The sequence below is a fragment of the Lissotriton vulgaris genome, chromosome 2_2 (assembly GCF_964263255.1).
Source record: "Lissotriton vulgaris chromosome 2_2, aLisVul1.2, whole genome shotgun sequence".
Classification (NCBI taxonomy): Eukaryota; Metazoa; Chordata; class Amphibia; order Caudata; family Salamandridae; genus Lissotriton; species Lissotriton vulgaris.
The window spans coordinates 107,944,585-107,967,102 of record NC_141688.1 but is presented as its reverse complement, the minus strand read 5'-3'; the positions used below and the strand labels follow the sequence as shown (position 1 = coordinate 107,967,102).

The following is a 22,518-nucleotide window of genomic DNA, read 5'->3' as shown; positions in this document are numbered from 1 at the left end:
ATGAGCCTGGCTGAGGCGTTTTGGATCCGTTGGAGTTTTTTCTGGAGTTTAGCGGTAGTACCGGCTTAGAGGGTGTTTCCATAGTCCAGTCGGCTCGTGACCAGAGCCAGAGAGGGTGACCGTTTTCCTAGTTTCGGTGGGGATCCAACAAAATGTTTTTTTGAGCATGTGAAGAATGTTGAAGCAGGATGAGGAGACGGGGTCTGTTTATTGAAAGTGAGGAATCCAGGATGACGCCCAGGTTCCGAGCGTAGTCTGTCGGGATGGGTGCTTTTCCAAGGGCTTCTGGCCACCAGGAGTCGTCCCATGCGGAGGGGGAGGTACCTAAGATGAGGACTTCTGTTTTATCCGAGTTCAGTTTCAGACGGCTTTGTTTCATCCATTCGGCTACTTCTTTCATTCCTTCGTGTAGGTTAGTTTTGGCGGTGCTGGGGTCATTGGTGAGTGATAGGATCAGTTGAGTGTCATCCGCGTAGGAGATGATGTTGAGGTTGTGTTGGCGGGCGATGGCTGCGAGGGGGCTCATGTATACGTTGAAAAGGGTGGGGCTGAGTGAAGATCCTTGTGGTACGCCGCAGATGACTTCAGTGGCCTCTGACTTGAATGGTGGAAGGCGGACTTTCTGGGTTCTTCCGGAGAGGAACGAGGTGATCCATTCTAGTGCTTTTCCTTGGATTCCGATGTTTCTGAGGCGCTGTAGAAGGGTGCTATGGCAGACTGTGTCGAAAGCTGCAGAGAGGTCGAGGAGGATGAGGGCGACTGTGTCTCCATTGTCCAATAGAGTTCGAATGTCGTCTGTTGCTGCGATGAGGGCGGTCTCAGTGCTGTGTTTTGCTCGGAAGCCGGACTGTGAGGAGTCGAGGGATTTGTTGGATTCGAGGAAGGCGGCGAGCTGGTTGTTGACAGCTTTCTCGATGACTTTGGCCGGGAATGGAAGGAGCGAGATGGGGCGGTAATTTTTGAGTTCGGTGGGGTCCGCTGTGGGTTTTTTCAGAAGGGCGCTGAGTTCAGCGTGTTTCCAGCTTTCCGGGAAGGTGGCGGAGTTGAAGGAGCAGTTGATGACGTCTCGGAGGTGCGGTGCTATGATGGAGTCTGCTTTGTTGAAGATGTGGTGAGGGCATGGGTCTGTGGGGGATCCAGAGTGGATGGAGTTCATCAGGCGGATGGTGTCCTCAGTGGAGATTGGGTTCCAGTCATTAAGGATGTTCGAGGGGGGTGAAGGTCCAGCAGATGGTTGGGTGGGTTGGTCTCCGGGTTGGTCGTCGAAGCTGTTGTGGATGTCTGCAATTTTGTTGTGGAAGAATGAAGCTAGGGAGTCGCAGAGGGCTTGAGAGGGGGTGATGTCGTTAGAGTTGGCCGAGGGATTGGTGAATTCCTTGACGATGTTGAAAAGTTCCTTGCTGTTGTGGGCGTTGTTATCTAGTCGGTCCTTGAAGGCGGTTTTCTTGGCCTTTCGGATCAGTTGGTGGTGTATGCGGGTGGCGTTTTTGAAGGCGTCCTTGGTGCCGGTGGTTGGGTCTTTTTTCCAGGCCTTCTCAAGGGAGCGGCAGAGTTTCTTGGATTTCTTAAGTTCATCGTTGAACCAGGAGGCCTTCTTGCTGCCAAGTTTGCTTTGTCGTTTTTTCAGTGGTGCTAGGATGTCTGCGCTGTTGGATAACCATAGGGTGAGGTTGGTGGCGGCTTGGTCGGGGTTTGAGGAGTGGGCTGGGGGGTTTAGAAGAAGCGATGAGGAGATCTGGTCGATGGTGATTTTGTTCCAGTTTCTTAGCAGAGTTGGTTGGGGGTGGTTGTTGGGTTTGGGCTTGTTGTAGGTAAAGTGAACGCAGCTGTGGTCAGTCCAGAGGAGAGCCGTAGTGTGGCTGAAGGAGACATGGTTGCTGGAGGTGAAGATAGGGTCGAGAGTGTGACCTGCGATGTGGGTGGGGGAAGTGACCAGTTGTTTAAGTCCGAGGTTGGCGAGGTTGTCCAAAAGGGTGGTGGAGTTGCGGTCGTTGTTCTTTTCAAGGTGAAAATTGAGGTCTCCCAGAAGGATGTAATCTTTGGAGGGCAGCGCGTGTGGGGTGATGAAGTCCGTGATGTCCTCACTGAATTGTGCGCGGGGTCCTGGTGGCCTGTAAAGGAGGGTGCCTCTGAGTGTGGTCTTGGGGTCGATGTGGATCTGGAAGTGAAGGTGTTCAGAGTTGGCGAGATTGACGTCAGAGCTAGTTGAGATGTGGATGGATTTCTTATGTACGATAGCGATTCCTCCTCCTGTGTGGCCGGTACGGTCCTTGCGTATGATCTTATAATTTTCTGGGATGGCAATGGTGATGTCTGGGGCGGAGGAGGCGTTCATCCATGTTTCTGTTAAGAAGGCGACGTCCGGAGAGATGGTGTCAAGTAGATTCCATAGGTCAATGGCGTGCCTGTGGACCGATCGGGTGTTGAGCAAGATGCATTGTAGGTAGTTGGGGTCGGAAATCTGTGGTGTGATCGTAGCGGAGTTGTTGACGGTGCCGGTGAATTTGCAGGAGTAGCATGAGAAAGGTTCATGGGTGTGTCCAGGAGCGGCTTGGATGCAGTTGGGGTAGCGGCCGGGGTTAAGGGCTAGGAGGGTGGTGGCATCGTAGGTAATGCGGGAGGGCTGGGCAATGCGAGGACCAGGGGGTCTGGCACTGGGCGCGGTCCAGGCGCGGACGGGCGTAGACGGGCTTACCTTTGGCGCACCTTCGGCGAGGCCGTAGCGCGTGGACGCTGCGCGTGGGACCATCAGACATAAATGGACAGTGGAGGGGGCGGAGCGTGGGAGGGGCAGCAGGGAGGCGGTAGTGAGGCTGAGGGGCGGGCCTGGGGAGATCAACAACAACAAAATGGAGGGTCCGAGGGGAGGCAGACAGGGGTAACAGTAACAAGGATATAGCGAGTGAGCAGCAAGCACAATCAAAACTGAAGCGCTACACAAATACAGCGTCAATGGCACAAATACAACAACAATGATCCCAATAGCGCTGACGGAGGCAGATAGACAGCAGAGGCGCTACGCGTGTGAGGCGTCCAAATGATCCCAAAAGCGCTGAAAGAGTCAGGCAATCAACAGAAGCGCTACGCGTGCGAGGCGCTAATATGCAAATATAGCAGCAGTTCACTGTTCAGCGCGCTGCTACGATACCAGGGATCGTCGCAGCTGAGGCACGGGAGGAGCGTGGAGGAGCGGCCGTACTGGAGCAGGTCCAGGTGGCCAGAGTTTTCATCTGCAGGAGCGCCCACATTTACTCTCAAATGTCACAAATGTCACAAATTGTTTCATCAACTTGAGTTCTGCTTTGTAGTTACCGGCAACCGCGGGTTCAGCAACTTGAGTTCTGTTTTTTGGTTGTGAAAGAGTTTATGGGCACCAGACTACAATAATATACTGCCTACAATACTAGACCAGAAGTAACTGAAATCTGGCTTAGATAGTCGTAGAAAAAAACAATAACCCTCACATATAACAAACTATGCAAATATATTGATGAATCCTCAGGCAGCCTACAAAAAGGGGCAAACAATAAGAATGCTAATGGAACAATAAACACAAACTGTTGGCAGAGTGTTCCTGGAGCCTGCTTGGCATGCCGCATAGCCCATGGATATACAAGGAAACCACTATGCTATGGTGTAGTAGTTAAGGTATGGATTACAAAAAAACAACGTCTGCACAAACTAGTGTTAAGTACGTGTAGGTAAAGGGAGAGGAAACTACGAAGGAGAAGGCAACAGCTTTCATCCAAGTCTAAAATGAACTCCCAAGAGTCTTAAATAATGTCACCCACAAATATAAACCGATCACTACGAAGAATCATTAGCTTACCTTGTAGTTTGGCACACAACAACTAGACAACCAGCAATACAGTTAAGAAATAAAATGTTCATTGACAATTAGTCAAAACAACAAAATAATAAAAAGGAAAGCCTCAGTAAAATGATGAAAATCAGCTCCTGGAATGAAAAGTTATAATGAAAATAACGTCTCATAAGAGAGCTTTGTAAAAGGGCATACAATGTTATCTAACAGGAAATTAAAAAATATGTAACAAAATGACAAAGGAATCTCCAGGTAGTTGACTGACCCATGAATGAACGCGCTGGATTGAAGTTGTAGTGACATTTGTATGAGACCCAAGTTGGTGGAATAGTCTGCTGAAATTGTTTGTCTTTGCACTAGGAAGCTTTATTGGAAGTCAAAGATTCTTGTTGAGGTAAGGCAGAGGCTCTCGTCAACTAAAGCGCTGCAAGGGTAGATACATTGAGATAGTGGTTCTGCTGGATCATCGAACATCCTTCCAAAAACTCTGCTCTGGAAAAAACACAAAGTATAAGCTTCCGAGGTTAAATCTTTTTCGAGGAGGCAATTTTGGCATGTGGATCCAGTACTACAGGAGTAGGTTATTTTTTTATCTAAATCCACATATTTCCACAAATTCTGGCAGCACTGCTAGCTTGATGGGAAGTATTTAAATCTGGCTCCTCTGGTGCTAGTCTACTTTCCCCAGAAGCAGAAGAATTCCAAAAGCTTTAGTTTCAGATCGTCAAGAAATGTCTAACTTCAATTGGTTCACGGATATTCTTCAAGAGAGGCAACAATTTCTTCTGTCTCACGGACTTCTCTCTTCAACCTCAAAATTAAAATTCCATAGGAGCAAGCAGAATGAATCCATTACATGTTCCTTTAAGGCAGTATTTACACGAGGAACAGCTGAAGGCACCTCAGATTCCAAGGGCCCTTGCAGTTCTGTATAGTTGTATATTGCGCAACAGATTCACGTCTTGCCTCCCCCAGTGCAGACATACAACCTCCTAGATGAAATTGGGTACTTGAAAACTACTGAACAGTGTTATGATTAATTAAATTGCATGTACGCCACTCATGCTTTGATTAGGAGACATACGCAGCGATCCCTGAATGAGACCTAAAATATCTCTCAGTCAACACCAATATCGAATTACATATACTTTTAGAATGCTAATATGGCTTTTTTCTTACTTGAAGGTTTTGTAGCATTCCCAGTGTTTCAGATATCTGACCCTGATGAACCCTTTGTAAGATGAAACACGTAGGATGCGCTATCTTGAAAATATAGAATAAAGAAAAATTCTGCACCATCATTCAAGACTTATCAAGTCAAAGCTTGGTCAAGGTCTCCAGCACAGCCGTGTGGTCTTCCGGGCCTCCATTCTGAATGGGGCAGATGCTACAGAAGTCCTTTCAAACACAGGTGTTCCCACTTCACAAACCACCGTGGTTTCCTCATTTCCATTTTGTACAATGTGGGGCCATTCCTTTGAGGTGGAAGATGGGTAATAGATAAGGTTGTGCGTGGGGTAGGTGGAAGATGGGTAATAGATAAGGTTGTGCGTGGGGTAGGTGGAAGATGGGTAATAGATAAGGTTGTGCGTGGGGTAGGTGTAAGATGGGTAATAGATAAGGTTGTGCGAGGGGGATCACTGAAATATTATCGACGGTCACATTATCGACTTACTAAAATATTGTTGACAAATTATCGACGACAAAAATATCGACTTTCTATACTTATTACACAAATTACAAAAATATCGAGTAAAAAATATCGAGTATTTACTATATCGAGTACATAAATATCGCTTATATAAATATCGACTACAAATATATCGTTGGACATGAAATTAGCCCTAACACTACAAAAATATCGACTACAAAAATATAGACTACCAAAATATCGTAAAAAAAAAAATATCGAGTTCATGTTTGTACACTTTCATTTCTAAAATACCATCTTAATCATCAATAAAAGTCATTGCTCTATACAAAATACATTTCACATATAATACCTGTTACTTACATAAAATTACTATTAATCAACATTTGCTATACATTCTATTACATGCATTTTATCATTTTCTAAATATTCTTTGCATTTAACAAACTTTTTCATTACTTATTTTCACATAAAAATCTATTTCATTTAAAAACGAACCTGCTTTAATGCGGGAATCACCACATACCACCATTCTCACATCAACAAACACTCCAATTAACCAAAAAAAATTCAAACTAGCCTATACAATGCTTCCTTACATCCTACAACCAATCAAATCAAAGCACACATAATACATATACTATAAAAGGGATACATGCATTCTACCATTTGTTGCTGCTACCTCTCTGGAAAGTAGATGCCAACACTCTGAAGATTTTGTTGCAGAATAAACATCTTTAAAGATCCAGCTCACTAGCTAATTAATCAAGTAAGTAACACTGCATTTCTTAGAAATCTAAATTAGAAGTGCACTATTTTCCTTACATCTCCTAACTCTTACACTTATTTTATTTTCATCTCTTCCTACATTTCTGATAGAAACTACTCCAAAACAATTCCTATTACATGGTCATATTTCTTCACGTGGAAAATCAGATAGTAAGTATATAATAATGCTCTGTTATACACCAACTGCTGTTTTTAAACACTAATTTACAAGAGTATTTATTTTTTTTAAACATTATATTGACAGATATACTGAGATTTTCCTATTTCTCCACCAAAAAGGATAAAACTACACTAATTACACATGTAAGTATAGATGTTTTTGTTATGAAACAGCCAATTTTATAATTGCACATTTCTAAGCAACATATCTTGCTTTTTACATCTTCCCTATAGATCATTTGAAAGATCCAACATCAACTATACCAAAAGACAAGAGTACCCTTCTGAAAAATGTAAGTATAATTGTAATTTGTCTAAAACTGGCCAAATAAAACGCAAACTATATTCTTAACACCATGTTATATATTTTGAATTGCCTCTACAGATATTCTGAAAACATCATACATCTATTCTACATATCCTATGAAAACATCCAACACAAACTATACCAATATACAAGAATACCCTTGTAAAAAATGTAAGTATACTTGTCATTTCTCTAAAACTGCCGAAAATAACACACACTATGTTCTTAACAACATGTTATCTATTTTATATTTCCTCTACAGATATTCAGAATACATCATACAGCTATTCTGCCTACAACAAAGAAAACGACTTATTTAGAAGTTAGTATACTTTTAAATATTTCCCATTTCCAAATGGTTCAATATAAAAATTATAATAATTTTTATTTATTTCTTCTATCTACTCTACAGATCAGACCTGTACTAACTTGATGTACTCCACCAATTACTAGAACTCTACTCTTTAAACAAGTAAGTATATGTAATGTTTACATCAAATGTACAAGTAAGCAAAAATGACAACTGCTTTTTAGTAAGAAAAACGTTTGTTATGTGTAAACATTAACGTGCCATTTCTATATTTTCATACCAACAGTAAATAAAGACATACATACAAGAAAATCCTTCAAAAGACATTTCTGCTTTTGTGACTACTACTTTGATTAACTGTAAGTATAAAACACATCATTAATGATGTTAGCACCACAAAAGGAAAAATATGTGTTTTGATTTTGTTTCTTTCTACTCTTTCCTAGAACAAGTAAATCAAAATGACTGAAGGTGCAGAATTTGTCATGTCACAGAAAAATAAATTACTATTATGCTACATGGGTTATGTGTATAATAAGGAAAGACAAAGTGGTAGAAAAGTTTTTTGGAAGTGTACCAAATATTACTCCAACAAATGTTATGGGAGGGCTACTACTGAGGAAACTAATGTGCTATTTACTAGGGAACACAATCATCCCCCAAATGTCACAGAAATTGAAATTAGAGATGCTTTAGAAAGTATTAAAAGTGCTAGCACACAAAGTGATAAACCAACAACACAAATCCTTAAAGAAGAACTGGTAAAAGTCCCAGCCCATGCTTCAGGTCAACTACCCTCTATTGACTCCCTGAAACGCACAATTGCACGCACTAAACGACTCACTAGCACAACCCAACCCAACCCAACAACTTTTGAGGAAATTATTATTTCACCAGAAATGGCCATCACACACAATAAAGACAAATGTATTCTTTTTGATAATGAAAGCAGTACAAACAGAATAATTATGTTTGCAACTGCAAGTAATTTAAGAAAAATCCAACAGTGTCCCCAATGGATGATGGATGGAACATTTAAACCATGCCCAAAACCTTTTTATCAACTGTATTCCATCCACGGTTTATACCATAATTCTAACATACCTTTCATTTACTGTTTGCTACCCAACAAACAGCAAAACACTTACACAGAAATATTAAATGTTCTCAAAACGGAAATCAATAATTATTTTCCTGAAAAAATAATTATTGATTTCGAATTAGCTATGATTAATAGCATTTTGAGAACATTTTCCCACACAGCAATCCAGGGTTGCTATTATCATTTTAATCAGAGCATATGGAGGCATCTCCAAAAATCTACTTTAAGTATACTATACTCTACAGATAGCACCTTTGCCTATCAAGTAAAAAAATTAATAGCCCTGGCCTACGTCCTGTAACAGATGTAGCGGAACATTACAATTTATTAATTGACAGCACATATTACAAGAGGAATGAGGATAAACTAACCCCATTACTGGACTATTTCGAAGACACTTGGGTGGGAAGGTTGCACAGATCTGGACATCGACGCTAGCCCAAATTCCAAATCCCTTGGTGGAATGTCTATCTTAGTACTTTAAACCAAGAGCTAAAACAAACAACAGTGTAGAAGGGTGGCATAATGCTTTCCAAGCAACTACAAACAGAGGCAAACCCACATTACATAACCTTCTAGAAGCTTTGAAAAAAGAACAAAGCTATCAGGAACTAAGAATGGAACAATCAGTGTCACAAATAGGTCCAAAACTCACTAAACAAACTAAACAAATGTTCCGACTACTTCAAAGTCAAGTCACACTATACCCTACAACTAGAGGATTAGAATACCTGTCAATAATAGCTAAAAGTCTACTATAAAAATGTCAACTAAATATACTAATGTCTTCTTACAATAATAGTAAAATTACATTTCATAAATATATATAATCAATTAAAAATAATACATATTTGTTTGACAAAGTTATCAAAAATTGGAAAAATATTTCGTAACAAATATGCAATGTTTATAATTTCATCACACATACACATGACATTAAAAATCGACATTTCCCACCCAATTAAAATTGTAAATTCAATACTTACAATTTTTGGAGATGAGAAAGACGTAATCAAGCAAAATGCAATCCATACAATCCAATCCAATATCTTACAATTCCAATATGGGAAACCCTCAAAAACCCGAAAATAAAGTGTAAAACTTAAAAAAACGCTCCAGGAAATCCCGAAAACAGTAGTGTGGACACTTTAGTATTTAAAGTGATATACACACAACTTTTAAAAAACGGTCACGCATATCAATGTATCAATCCGATTCGAAACCCTCCAAAAACCCCGAAAAAGGTTGAAAAAGTGTTAAAACCGCTCCTGGCAAACACGAAAAATAGGAGATAAATGTCAAAATATAAGCATAATAGGTCAAACATTTGTTTCTCCGTAAAAAAACACGCTTCCTTCCATGTAGTTTTCATGCGAGGAACCGGAACCTGTAAAATAACATACATAACGAAATCCACCCACAAATAGCCCATAACATTTGTAAATACACTTACAATTAACATTAACCATGTAAGAAGACATTTCCGAACACTTACAATAACACTTGAAGCAAAAAAATCACGACACATCTATAACGGAGACATTTCACCAAAACGCTACTTAAACAATTAATACATACACCAAAAAACACTACAAAGTTTGATTATACCCTCAAACATGACCACTTACTTATAATTCCTAGGTAAAAATAACCTTACCTCTCTCCACGCGAAGCAACTCCCAACCGCGAGCTTCTCCAGTCCAGAATGGAGCGCAATAACCTTACGCGGTAAAAAAGTAGTCCCCTTAACCCATTTGTGTAAAAGTATCATAGACAATACAATGTTATATTAAAAAAATATAATACATACACATGTATAATTTTACAAATTAATACACTATACTCATTACAATTTACCTTATTAAAGAAAAATAAATATATTTAATATAAATTAATATATAATAATTATTATATATTAATAATATTAAATAAATATGTAAGACTTTGAATAAAAGATGTAAATATTTTGTTATTGTATACATTTGTATGAATAATTTTGTGTTTATTTTTAAGTAAACATAATAAATGTTTATGGTAATAATTAATAATAATAAATAATATAACTTATTTATTGTTATTAACATAACAATTTGAACCATTTAATATATAAACAATGTCCAGAAAAAAAGTATTTATTTTATCTGTGAATGTATGTTTTTCTGAAATTAATAATCTAATGTTTATGTTTATTAATTAATAATAATAATAATAATAAATAAAATTGTTATTATTTTTATTAATTATTACAAAATGGTTTATAATAATTTCTAACTATAACAAAAGTATATAATAGCTTAAATAACATTTTGGCAATACCAGATATTATAATTAAACATATTGTTTCCCTATACAATTATAAAGTTTACAACCGAATAGATTTCTATGTTTAATTTTAAAACAACATTTTCTGAAATATATACCAACAAATATTTTATTTTGTATTTCAATTTCTTCTAACAAATGTAATAATAGTCATGTTACTTGTTAAAATAAAAAATGTTTTATATATATTTAATAATATTAATATTTAATAGTAACATTATTAAATATTAATGTTTGAAAAGTATTTAAAAACATTTTTTTATGTATTTCAATATAAATACTTGTAACTCTAAGTGAATGATGGGAATATGTTAAATTTACAGAAATAATGTTGTAAACAATTTTATTTTTATTATTGACAACATGTATATAAATGTAAATGTGTTATTCTGTGAATACTAAAAGTCAAAATAATGTTATGTTATTTTTGTTTGTGATTGTATTGTAGTACACAATAAAAATTTCAAAAATGGTTAATAAAGTTTTTTGAAAACATCCATGTAGCATTATTTTTTAATATTATAAGACAGTAATGAACAAATGTATGCAAATGTGCTGCACACTGACCAATTTAATATGTCCTATTGCTACTCCAGTCAAGCTAATATCATACAAGCTGCAGGACACTAGCAAAAAATTATTTACTATTCCTACTCCAGTCAAGCTAATATCATAAAATGTGGTGCACACTGACCAATGTTTATTTAGTAATCCAACTCCAGTGTAGGTAATATCAGTGATGGTGCTGGACACTAACCAATTAAGAATAACAATTCCAACTCCACTCTAGCTACTGTCTGGAAAGATGCTAATACATATATTTTTTAGATAAAAGTAAAACTTAATAATGTAAAGTTATATTTTTTTGTATTTTCCTGTAATAGCTTTAATGTATAAATGTTTTATTTTACACTATACACCTGCACTCCAAAATACCCAAAACTGTCCCTGAACACTAAAAATACCCCTTCACCCCAAAGCCCAAAACTGACCCTGAACCCTACAAATACCCCTTTATCCACAAACTTAAAACTGACCCTGAACCCTACAAATACCCCTTTACCCAGAAACTGAAAACTGACCCTCAACCCCAAAAATACCCCTTTACCCAAGAACAGAAAACTGACCCAGAGCCCCAAAAATACCCCTTTACCTACAAACTGAAAACTGACCCTGATCCCAAAAAATACACCTTTACCCAAGAACTGAAAACTGACCCTGAACCTTTAAAAAACTCCTTTACCCACAAACTGAAAACTGACCCTGAACCCTACAAATACCCCTTTACCCACAAACTGAAAACTGACCCTCAACCCAAAAAATACCCCTTTACCCAAGAACTGAAAACTGACCCAGAACTCCAAAAACACCCCTTTACCCACAAACTGAAAACTGACCCTGATCCCAAAAAATACACCTTTACCCAAGAACTGAAAACTGACCCTGAACCTTTAAAAAACCCCTTTACCCACAAACTGAAAACTGACCCTGAACCCTACAAATACCCCTTTACCCACAAACTGAAAACTGACCCTCAACCCAATAAATACCCCTTTACCCACAAACTGAAAACTGACCCTGATCCCAAAAAATACACCTTTACCCAAGAACTGAAAACTGACCCAGAACCTTTAAAAAACTCCTTTACCCACAAACTGAAAACTGACCCTGAACCCTACAAATACCCCTTTACCCACAAACTGAAAACTGACCCTGAACCCTACAAATACCCCTTTACCCACAAACTGAAAACTGACCCTCAACACAAAAAATACCCCTTTACCCAACACCTGAAAACTGACCCTGAACCCTATAAATACCCCTTTACCCACAAACTGAAAACTGACCCTGAACCCTATAAATACCCCTTTAGCCACAAACTAAAAACTGACCCTGACCCAAAAAAATACACCTTTACCCCTGAACTGAAAACTGACCCTGATTCTTAAAAAACACCCCTTAACCCACAAACTGAAAACTGACCCTCAACCCAAACAATACCCCTTCACCCAAGAACAGAAAACTGACCCTGAATTTTTTTAAAACCCCTTGACCCACAAACTGAAAACTGACCCTGAACCTTTAAAAACCCCTTAACCCACAAACTGAAAACTGACCCTCAACCCCAAAAATACCCCTTCACCCAAGAACAGATATCTGACCCTGAACACTCTAAATACCCCTTTACCCACAAACTGAAAACTGACCCTTAACCCTTTAAAAACACCTTTACCCACAACCTGAAAAATGTCCCAAATCCCACAAAATACACCTTTACTCACGAACTGAAAAATGACCCAGAACCCAAAAAAATAACCCTATAGCAAAAATTATTTAACTGACCCTGAACACTATAAATAATAATGTACACATTAAACATTAATATTTAATTAACTAAGAATTAATAATTAACAAAAACAAAAAGAAAATATATTAGCACATTAGCTATAATTAATAGAATTAATTAATTAATATTGTTTATTTCCAATTAATTAATTAACATGAACATACATTTATACATTAAATTTAAATTCATCCAATTAATGTAATTAAGTCATTATTATTAATTAATTACCAACTAATTAATTAAAATAATATGCAAAATATTAATAAGATAATTAACTATTTATTATTAATTATTTACCAATTTATAAATTAAAATATTATACAAATTAATAATAAAAAAAATCACTAATTATTATTAATTAATTAGGAATTTATCAATTAAAATAATATGCAAAAAAATTAATAAAAGAAATCACTAATTATTAATTAATTTCCAATTAATCAATTAAATAATAAGCTAAATACTTAATAAAACAATTAAATAATTAATATTAATTAATTACCAATTAAAATCTAATTAAAACAATTAACAAACATATATTAATTAATTAATTATTATTAAATTACTTCCCACCCTATTCCCCTATAAACCCACAACCCGCTCCTAAACATTAACTACTAATTATAATATTTTTTAAAAATTATTTTTTTTTTTACATTTTTTTCTACATATTGTCGATATTTTTTACTTTCACTATTTTTCGATATTTTGTCTGGTCGATATTTTTGAGTCGATATATTTGTATTCAATATTTTTTTGTCATTTTTTCTGTCGATATTTTGCCCAACGATATTCCTATAGTCGATATTTAGTTAATGTCGATATTTTTCCGTCGATATTTTGTCCATTCGATAATATGTAGTCGATATTATGTCCAGTTACCGTGCGTGGGGTGTGATCCCTGACAGAAAGGTAGATACCTTTGGAATGTACTTCAGCAGAACTCAATTACATTGTATTTCCTATTTCAAAAGAGTGGTAAGGATAATTGGCAATGTAAATTTGATATGATTATGTATATTTTCTTCACACATTACCTATACGCTGAAAATTTGATTTTGTTAACCCTTTACAACCTAAAGTGCCAGATTTAGGGCCTCATTTAGATTTTGGGGGACGGGTTACTTGGTCACTGTTGAGACAGAGTAACTTATCCAGTGAAATCTACATCAGGCCCTAAGTGTTATGCTACATTTCATATAGCTTCAACCAGGTGCTGCAGAAGATGCTGCACGGAAATACATCCTAAAATCACATTTTTGTTTTTACCACATACACATCCTCACTCTTAATTGCCATATCTGTGGTCACAGGGGCCCTATGAAGAGACAGTTTCCTTAGTCGAATTGTAGTTTGGAAATATATAAACATCTTTGGGGCATATTCTTAAGAATGTGTGATAAACATCGCAAAAGTAACTTAATGCAACATTCAACATCGCAGTCTATTGCGGGAAAATTATGCCGTGTTAACTAAGTATTCACAACACGGAGGCACCATGCGATAGGCCCCTAACAATGCGTCAAATGACCCTGATAAAGTCAACGCAACGCCGCAAAAATGCAAAACACAAACGCAAGAAAACTTGTGATGAGGCCAATCGCGATACAAAAAGCAGCGGAAACCAGCGCCAGGCCTGCATATCCCACGCGTCTGGTGGTAAAATGCACTATAAAAGCTACAAAAACAAAGCACCAAAAACAATCCAAAGTACGTAGCAACATGGATGCACCTTGACTGAGTGCAGAGGCCAAAGCGAACCCCACAACCCCCTCGGACCACCAGCAAGGAACAACGGGGTCAGTGAAGGCGAAGGAGAGGAGGAAAATGGGGTGCAGCAAAACCAGATCAGCGTCACGGAGGTGACAGAACACTACCATCAACTGACTCACAATTAGACTACCGTGAATGCAGTCGGAGTGTTGAGGAGGCCAATGGAGTAGGCCAAGAGGTGCTGGCATGATGTAAAAATCTAAACCAGGCACAAAGCCACTGCCAACAGGAAGGCAGCAAGGGCGACAGGAGGTGAGAGTCCTGCGCCACAGGAGGACTCAGCTCGGGAGCACCTAACATAACTTCAACAGGGTGAGTAACAAACAGAGACTGGGGGCACGGGGGGATATAGGCACAATGGCACACATGCACAATGATGTGTAGCACACTGCACACCCACATCATGGGATCATGTCTCTGATCCCAGTGGCACACTGCAGCACACAAACATAGCAATAACAGCACATCCCCATTGACAACAATGTGGTACAATGCACAACCCCAACACTGCAGAACAGAGGACACAACTGGCTCCGCACACACGCAGAAACAGGCCAATCACATATGACAGAGCTGTAAACTGTGAAATGGAAATGTACGCGTACAACCTCACATCCGTCATGTAGCCCAAATGTCCACTGTCCCACATCTAAATCCAGCACCTCCAAAACAGTCACAATGTACATTTTCATACTGTCTGCATGTAAACAAGAACAATGCGTCAACCTACATGTCAAAACAATGTCAACATGCATCTCCCCTTCACGTTGCAGAGGGACACAAAACACCTCCAGCAGAGCAGAGCAGACCACTCATCAGTGATGCCGGAGAGGACCACCACAGCTTCGACACGGACACCCTACAACAGCCCATGGACATCCCACGCAGCCCACCATCAGGACCAGGGCAACCAAGCTACATAGAGGAGAACATAGCCCCTTCAACAGACCACCAGCAGGACGCACCCGAAAGCACGGCTGGCTCCCAACACTTCACCGACTCACACATGGCATCCCAATGCCAGGTGTCAGAATGCCAAAAGGAGGGGGCCGAACAGGTGCGGGTGGGATCCGAACCATGGAAGATTAACTAAATCACATATGTGGGTGTCTCATTCCCTTTATGGACCACCTACACCCCACAAAGGAGACCCACACTTCGACAGAGACAAATGCATTTGCACATTATCAGTATTGAACCACGCCCAGAGCCCCGCTATTATCAGTCACACACCCAGCTGGACCTGGGAATGATGGACCAGCCAACTCCCCTTACGTATTGCGTGTGTGACGACCAAGCTACATGTCCAAGCTCTAACCCGCTGCCTGTGGTGACATGTCTGCGTCCGCTGTACACAGCACAATACAATGTCGTAGGGCCCAGGGCCCTCATGCATACCTCATGACCACACGGATACACGCAGATAGTATGTTGAGCTGGCTACAGGCACGTGCGCCCGGCCCCTTTATTGGCATGGTTCCATGTACAGTGACGCCGGTGCCAGATGTGTGTGTGTTGAGTGTAAGCCAGCCCGCACGGAGTGGTTGGTGCTGGCAACAACTTTAACAGTAACCACCATTGAAACAGAAACAGTAAACACCAGCATAACAGAGTCAACTGCTGAGCAACATGGAGGGAGCCGGAGCAAGTACAGAGGTCACCCAACATTCAAACAGAAGTGTCTGCGAGTTGCAGAGCACTGAGTACGTGGTACTTGGAGTGCTGAGCAGGGTATCAGGCAGATTATGGAATCCACAACAGGTGTGAGTAACCCCGTTAGTCTGCCAGTACCACTGTTTTGACTCTGTTGGAGGTGGTCCTGGCGATGGTGGTGTGTGCCTCCTGCGGTGATGCCACTTCCGGGACTCAATTTGATGTGTGAGCCCTGGTGGACCGCAGTTGAGGCCGTAGGCAGCGGACAGTGCAGGGCAACAGACACATGGCATTGACGAACCCAAGGCCATCGTCTCAGAGGTCATCCAATATTCAATCAGATAGGGTCCCTGACTTGTGCTGCGCAGAGTTAGTGGCTCTGGATGCACAGTGGCCGGCACAGGCACACCGCCACGGGATGGTGACTTGCGGTCCACTGAGGGAGGGCCACGCAGACTGAGCGGGTCCACGACGAAGTCCGAGGGGACTGTGGCAGAGGGTCACGGGGGACTGTGAAAGGTGTCCTCCAGGGCATGATGCGGAGAGCAGTAGCCGTCCAGAAGCAGCAAATGGAGGACTTGAATGCTACAGCCTCGTTTCCACCCCCAATTCGGTATCAGCTACAAAGGTGAATGTGGTGGAGGGTTGCGGGGGACATTGGAAGGTGTCCTCCAGGGCATAATGCAAAGGTCTGATGTTATCCGGAAGCAGCAAATAGGGGAGTGAAAAGCGATGACCTCGCTGCCACAACCAATTGGGATGAAAACGACCCCCCTTGTTCATAGACTCAGACGCCACCAATGTATGACCAGAGAGTGTCCATGAATGTCGGGGAACAGACTTAGTGGGGATGCAGTCTGTGATGATGCCGGTACACTGATATGAACTCCGCCATTGCTAAATCAAGACTCTGTTACCTACTGGACTGCAGTGTAGGCTGGAGGCAGTGGTCAGCAGTGGCTCACAGCTAAGTGTCATTGGCTTGCAATGCACAGATTTAGTGATACCAGGGCAATTGTTGATAGTGTTCTAGCACCTCCGTAATGATGATCCTTTTTTCTGCCTGACTGCAACTCGTCATCCTCTTACATCTCTCCTTGCGTGCAATGATATGTACACTGCCTTTGAAAAAACAATGCTCAGTTCCAATTGTGTGACCTACTCGTGAGCAGCGTAGGCCAAGGACAGTAGTCCGCGTGAGCCCACATGCACGTGTGGTTGTGATGCTATGCACAGGCTTGGTGTCACCACATCAAAGGGAGTAGAGTGACATAAACTCAGTCATAATTAATGTTCTCTGCCATGGTGTATTCTAGACTCAGTTCCAAATGTGTGACTTACTTGTCCGCTGTGTCTGCTGGTAGAGTACGTCAACGAGAAAGGAGTACTGCAGGCCTGTGTTGCAGAGGCTGTGGTGGAACGAGAAGGGTACTAAAGTCGCAGGTCTTGGGCTTGCAGCTTGCACCGGTCCGTGGCGGGCCCTCTTCGGCACACGCCAGTGTCGGCATGTGGGCATTGAAGCCTGGATGCGCAGGGGCGGGCAAGACTGGTCGGGGACCAGCGTCCCGGGGTGCAGCAGCCGCACAGGATCGCAGGCAACCCGCTCACGGCGACGGCATCGGCCTCTTGGTGGGGTGAGAGGCGTCGCCCTGCCAGAGACGTTGGGCATCCCAGAAGAGGACCATTCCCAGAGTTACGTGCCTTTTATTCACACCCCTACGCTGGCCTGGTGTACACCAGGCCAGCACACTCAGGTCACGCTTACGGGTGTACGTAACAAGCTACATTTCTGCGCTCTTCCCTACTGGCTGGGGCGACATGGTTGAGTACACTGTCCACTACACTCCAAACACCAGCGGTGCGTGTCAACATGGGCATGCGTGTGGTCTGCATACTGCAGTCTGGCCCTCACATCCACGCCACACATGGCATTGTGTACATTCTCATTCATCGGTCACTTGCCTCCTTCGCACATGCCTGGTCCCCACCTCTTCCCACATTCTGCTGTTGTGTGGCTGAGGTGCCATGCCATTGATGGCTAATGTAAATGGCTATCCCAGGTTACCACATTAAGTTGTGCTGTCATGTCTGGTGGGTGTGCATGTTTTTTGGCATATATGTGAGCTTGTGACGTGTGCATTTCCAATGTTGTGAGTTGCATGATTGTGGATTTGAGGTGTGTGGTATGTTCATTTGGTATTTGCCAACGAGCAATGCATTTCCGTGGGCGCCATCCTGGTAGCGCAGATTGATGATGGACTGTTAGAAGATGTAGGGATCATGGACACTGCCTGGGTGGTTGGCGACGACATTGTTGGAGATTCCCCGGTTGTCCAATATTGCCTGGACATTGGTGGAATACGTGTGCTTTCTGTTGCAGTTATTGTGTGCAGTGTTGCCAGGGGGCACAAGTAGGACATGCGTGCAGTCAATTGCCCCCTGACACGTGCAGGAAGCCAGCTGTGGTGTAGACACCTTGCTTGGTCACCGGCTGTTCCTGCGCAGTGTGGGGGAAGTATAGATTGTGGGGTACCAAGCTGATGGTGTCATCCATGACCGTTGTGAGGGACTTGGATTGGGCTGGCTGTGTGACTCCTCTGTCTCAGGTGGTTGTTGGTTGGAGGGTACCAGAGGCCGACATGTGCTGCTCGGCCAGCAGCTTTGTCGGAGGTGGGATGTAGGTTGTCTGCTGTGTTGGTACCATCAGCCTGTGGACAATGGTGGTCAGAATGCAGAGGATGGTTGTCCCTTTGATCATGTAGTGGGCAATGGCATTCTCTGGTGCTGGGTCTGTGAGGTTGGTACGTTTTCTGTAGGTCGCTGTATTTGTCTGCGCTGCCTCAGTGTTGGTCCGGGGGGGGTTCCTGGGGGTTGTGGCGGTGGGTGCTGTGGCCCTGTTTGGGATCTGAGCGGCATGGTCAATGGCTTCATGGCATCTGCTGCCCTTCAGGTGTGGCTCTGGCCTAGGCTCCCTTTTGTGGTGCAGGTTGCCATCCAACTAAACAACAGGTCAGAGCAGGTGTTAATTTCCTGCTGCTAAAGCGCCTTATCGCATGTTTTGTGATCTGATCACCTATCTGGCTGGTCGTTGAGAATGTTGCAGAGTGGTTTTGTCGCAGCTTTTGGCACAGGATCTCCTACTCTGCATCTCATTAGCGATAGTTGTAGGGGTCATCTGTGGCGATGTTTTTGCGGTAGCTACCACAGGTAAACTGGTGATATGGGTGTTAATGTGAATGGGGCAATACATTTATCGCCACTTTGGCTGCAATAAAGTGCTGATAACTCTGGGATAAGTCCTTGAGATTATGCCCCTTTGTTTTAAAACAGAGCATACAAGCTGTCACAGAAAAAATACAACAAAAAGGGAGAGGGTAAACATGATTCGAAACAGGACTCTGGCTTTCACTGCAATAACAAAACTGCAGCAAAACAACTTCCTTCCCCTAATTTAGTAAACTTAAACTGACAAGTTTTCTTACTTCAATTATATTGCACCTACCAGTCCTCACTGCAGTGATATCGTCCTCACTCCTAGTGATTACACCAAACTTGCTACATCTGAATGCAAAGCTGCCCACGATTGGTGGTGGTGGTGGGTTGTGGTAAAGGACAAGCTAAAACTAGAACCATAAATTCATAACTGTTTAACATGATCATACCTCAGCACCCATTTTTACAGGGAATGTGCTTCTTTGTAACGCTCACCTGTTCGTCCTTCAACCTCAATATATACATTGTAACCTTTTATTTCCCTCCTTTGAAGCTTACAAAAGAACTTTCACATTAACTGCTTGTAAGGGTCCCAGGTCCCAAAAAACATTAAATACACTTACATTCGTAGTTTTCAAGAGTTCCCGGGTGATCTGTGTTTCTAGGGCTTAAAAAGAGAGGAGGAGAAATCAGATGAGTGTCTTTACTTCACACCCAAGTAATGAGCGGTAATAGTGCAAACACTGGCTTCTTACAGTACCTGGAACTTCCTGTAACTTCTTTCCCTACAAGAGATGACATGGATAAAAACTGTTAATAGAAATAGTGACAAACACATCATACCTCTTTGCAGATTTATATAGTCCCAGTTACCTTTAGACTTGTTCCTCATCAGAAGTATCAGACATACTATTAATCCACTGATCAGGGCTACTGATCCTAATGCAATCAAAATGGGCTTCCATGAGTCATCGCCCAGTGGACCTGAAAAGGATAAATATAAAGACTTCACTGATAGAAATTTCATTACTGGATCCAAATATATTGCCACACTGCCTTTTTCATCAATGGAGCTTATGACGTTTAAACCACAGGCAAGTCAATTTATTAGTGTTATTAAATGTACTGTCATTCATTTAGCAGATACTAGGCATTACTGCGAGTATGGAGCATTCCTCAAACATCAGGCAATATGACTGTAAATACCTCACTATCATGTATGAGCAAGCTAGGCAATAACATTCCTCATGAACAGATTCATTATGAACAACATTTCCTATGACCAGCTTCACTGTAAGACACTTCTTAGGCACGTGGATCATTGAAATGAGTAAACCTGTGCGTAAACGGCATATCAGTAACACAAACAAGGCTTCCTGCTCCAGGACAGGCTGCAGAGAACACTCCCCTAGCCAGGGGTTAACTTTGGCACAAGAAAACAGTTAACAAGTTGGGCTAATGCCCAGTTCAGGGAGCCCTCAGTCCCTTTTCCCCTTATTCCAGGCCCTTACTGTATGAATTAGGGCCACCACAGGGTTAATTAGGACCTACGAGGCCCAACTGCAGGCTCCTGAAGGGGGGGGCAGTCGCGGGCTGCCTCTCTACTTTCGCGGGCACCTCCGCAGCCCCACCGCCTCCGTGGCCGCTGGCCAGGCGGGCTCCCCATGGCATGTTCCTGGCAGGCGGCAGATCGGTGGGACTCGCGCTCTCCTTTGAGCCCCCTCGCCAATGCTCCGGCCAATCCTGGCTCTTCCAGGGCTTCTCCCAGTGTCGGGACCACTCAGGGACGGCCCCTGGGAGGTGCGGGGCTAACTGCCAATCACAGCTCGGCCGTCTAGTGGGCACGGCCGGTGAGGCCAATCGCAGTGCAGCAAGGGCGTGGGCGAGGCCAATGACACGGCCGGCGCCCCCGTCACGTGGGGAAGGTTGACTTGGCTTCGTAGGACCGGCGCGGCCCTCTCCGATAGTGCAGCGGCCCTCTCCTTGCTCCGGGTGCCGTAGCGGGGATGCAGGCAGCAGCGGCATTTCGCCGATGAGGGGCTGGGCCGCGGCGGTGTTTTACGGCCCCAGGCGCAACCGGCAGCAGCACCACACAGCGGACTTGTCTAACATGGCTCCCGGGCCGTGGCAGGGATTTTCGGGCCGCAGAGTACTTCCGATCAGCGCTGGACAGCGCAGGTAACCCCGGGCCGCGGCGGTGATCAGGCACAACTCATTGAACAGTGCAGCGCTTTGCAGGGCACATCGCTGGAAAGGGCAACAGCGCTTTTAACAGCACAGAGTTATGGAGTCACAGAGGCAGTCTCTTGTAGGCCCCAATGCCTGGAGATTATTATGGGCAGAATAGCGCTTGGCGTTCACTGCGCTTTGGGAAACAGCAATTCGGGCATGACACAGTTCTGGGCAGTCCAGGGTAAGGCGGCACTGGGGATTAGTCTCATCTTGGGCAGGACAGCGCAGGAGCACAGTTCAGGTGGGAAGTGCTGGTTACCTGGTTGATCTTCCAGCAGTCCTCACAGCAGGTGTTTCCTTGCGGCGCTTTATGGTTCCAGCACCCTTCTGGTGTAGTTTCTTGGGAGGGGGAAGAAGGGGGGTTGAGTTGGTGGCTCAAAGATAGGATGGTGCCCTTTGGCTCACTGAAGTTGGTTCCCTGGGTTCCACAACGCTGGGCCAGATCAATGGGCTGGCAGAGTCCCTCACCTAACTTAGAAAAGCAGTGCCTAAGCCCAGTCAGTTCCAGTGGTGTAGGTTCCTCCCCTAGACCCCAACCGCCTAAACTCCTGCAGAGGTTCCCCCAGGTCCAGTGGTGCCCCAACTGACAGGCAGATTTCCCTCCTTTCCCCTTATACCCTTAGGTCAGGTGACCACTCTCTAAAGGCGGCAAAGCGTAATCCCTCCCCTATTCTTAAAGGTTCCAGGAGCTTCTACATTCTAGGCTATGGGCTGAAAAGGCGGGATGGCAGTGTTACTGTATCCTAATGTCCCAGCCTGCTCCTGACTACTAGTGCGTGTTTAAAAAGGCCACTCCGCAGTAGAAGGGCCTGTGGCAGCCATGTTGTTGGGAGAGAG

The 22,518-nt window shown here is 42.6% G+C and overlaps 1 protein-coding gene across 4 annotated transcripts in view; it reads right to left on the bottom strand.

The window, feature by feature from the left end:
* The window catches only part of LOC147729103 (uncharacterized), a 471,563-nt gene that overhangs the window by 15,471 nt on the left and 433,574 nt on the right, over positions 1–22,518 (bottom strand). For all 4 annotated transcript variants that reach the window (XM_086959389.1, XM_086959390.1, XM_086959391.1 and 1 more), the window contains 3 exons: positions 20,323–20,433; positions 20,210–20,234; positions 20,073–20,116 (listed from right to left, as the gene is read on the bottom strand). In XM_086959389.1, the coding sequence (XP_086815515.1) occupies positions 20,073–20,116; positions 20,210–20,234; positions 20,323–20,433 (180 nt within the window). The remainder of the gene's footprint in view (positions 1–20,072; positions 20,117–20,209; positions 20,235–20,322; positions 20,434–22,518) is intronic.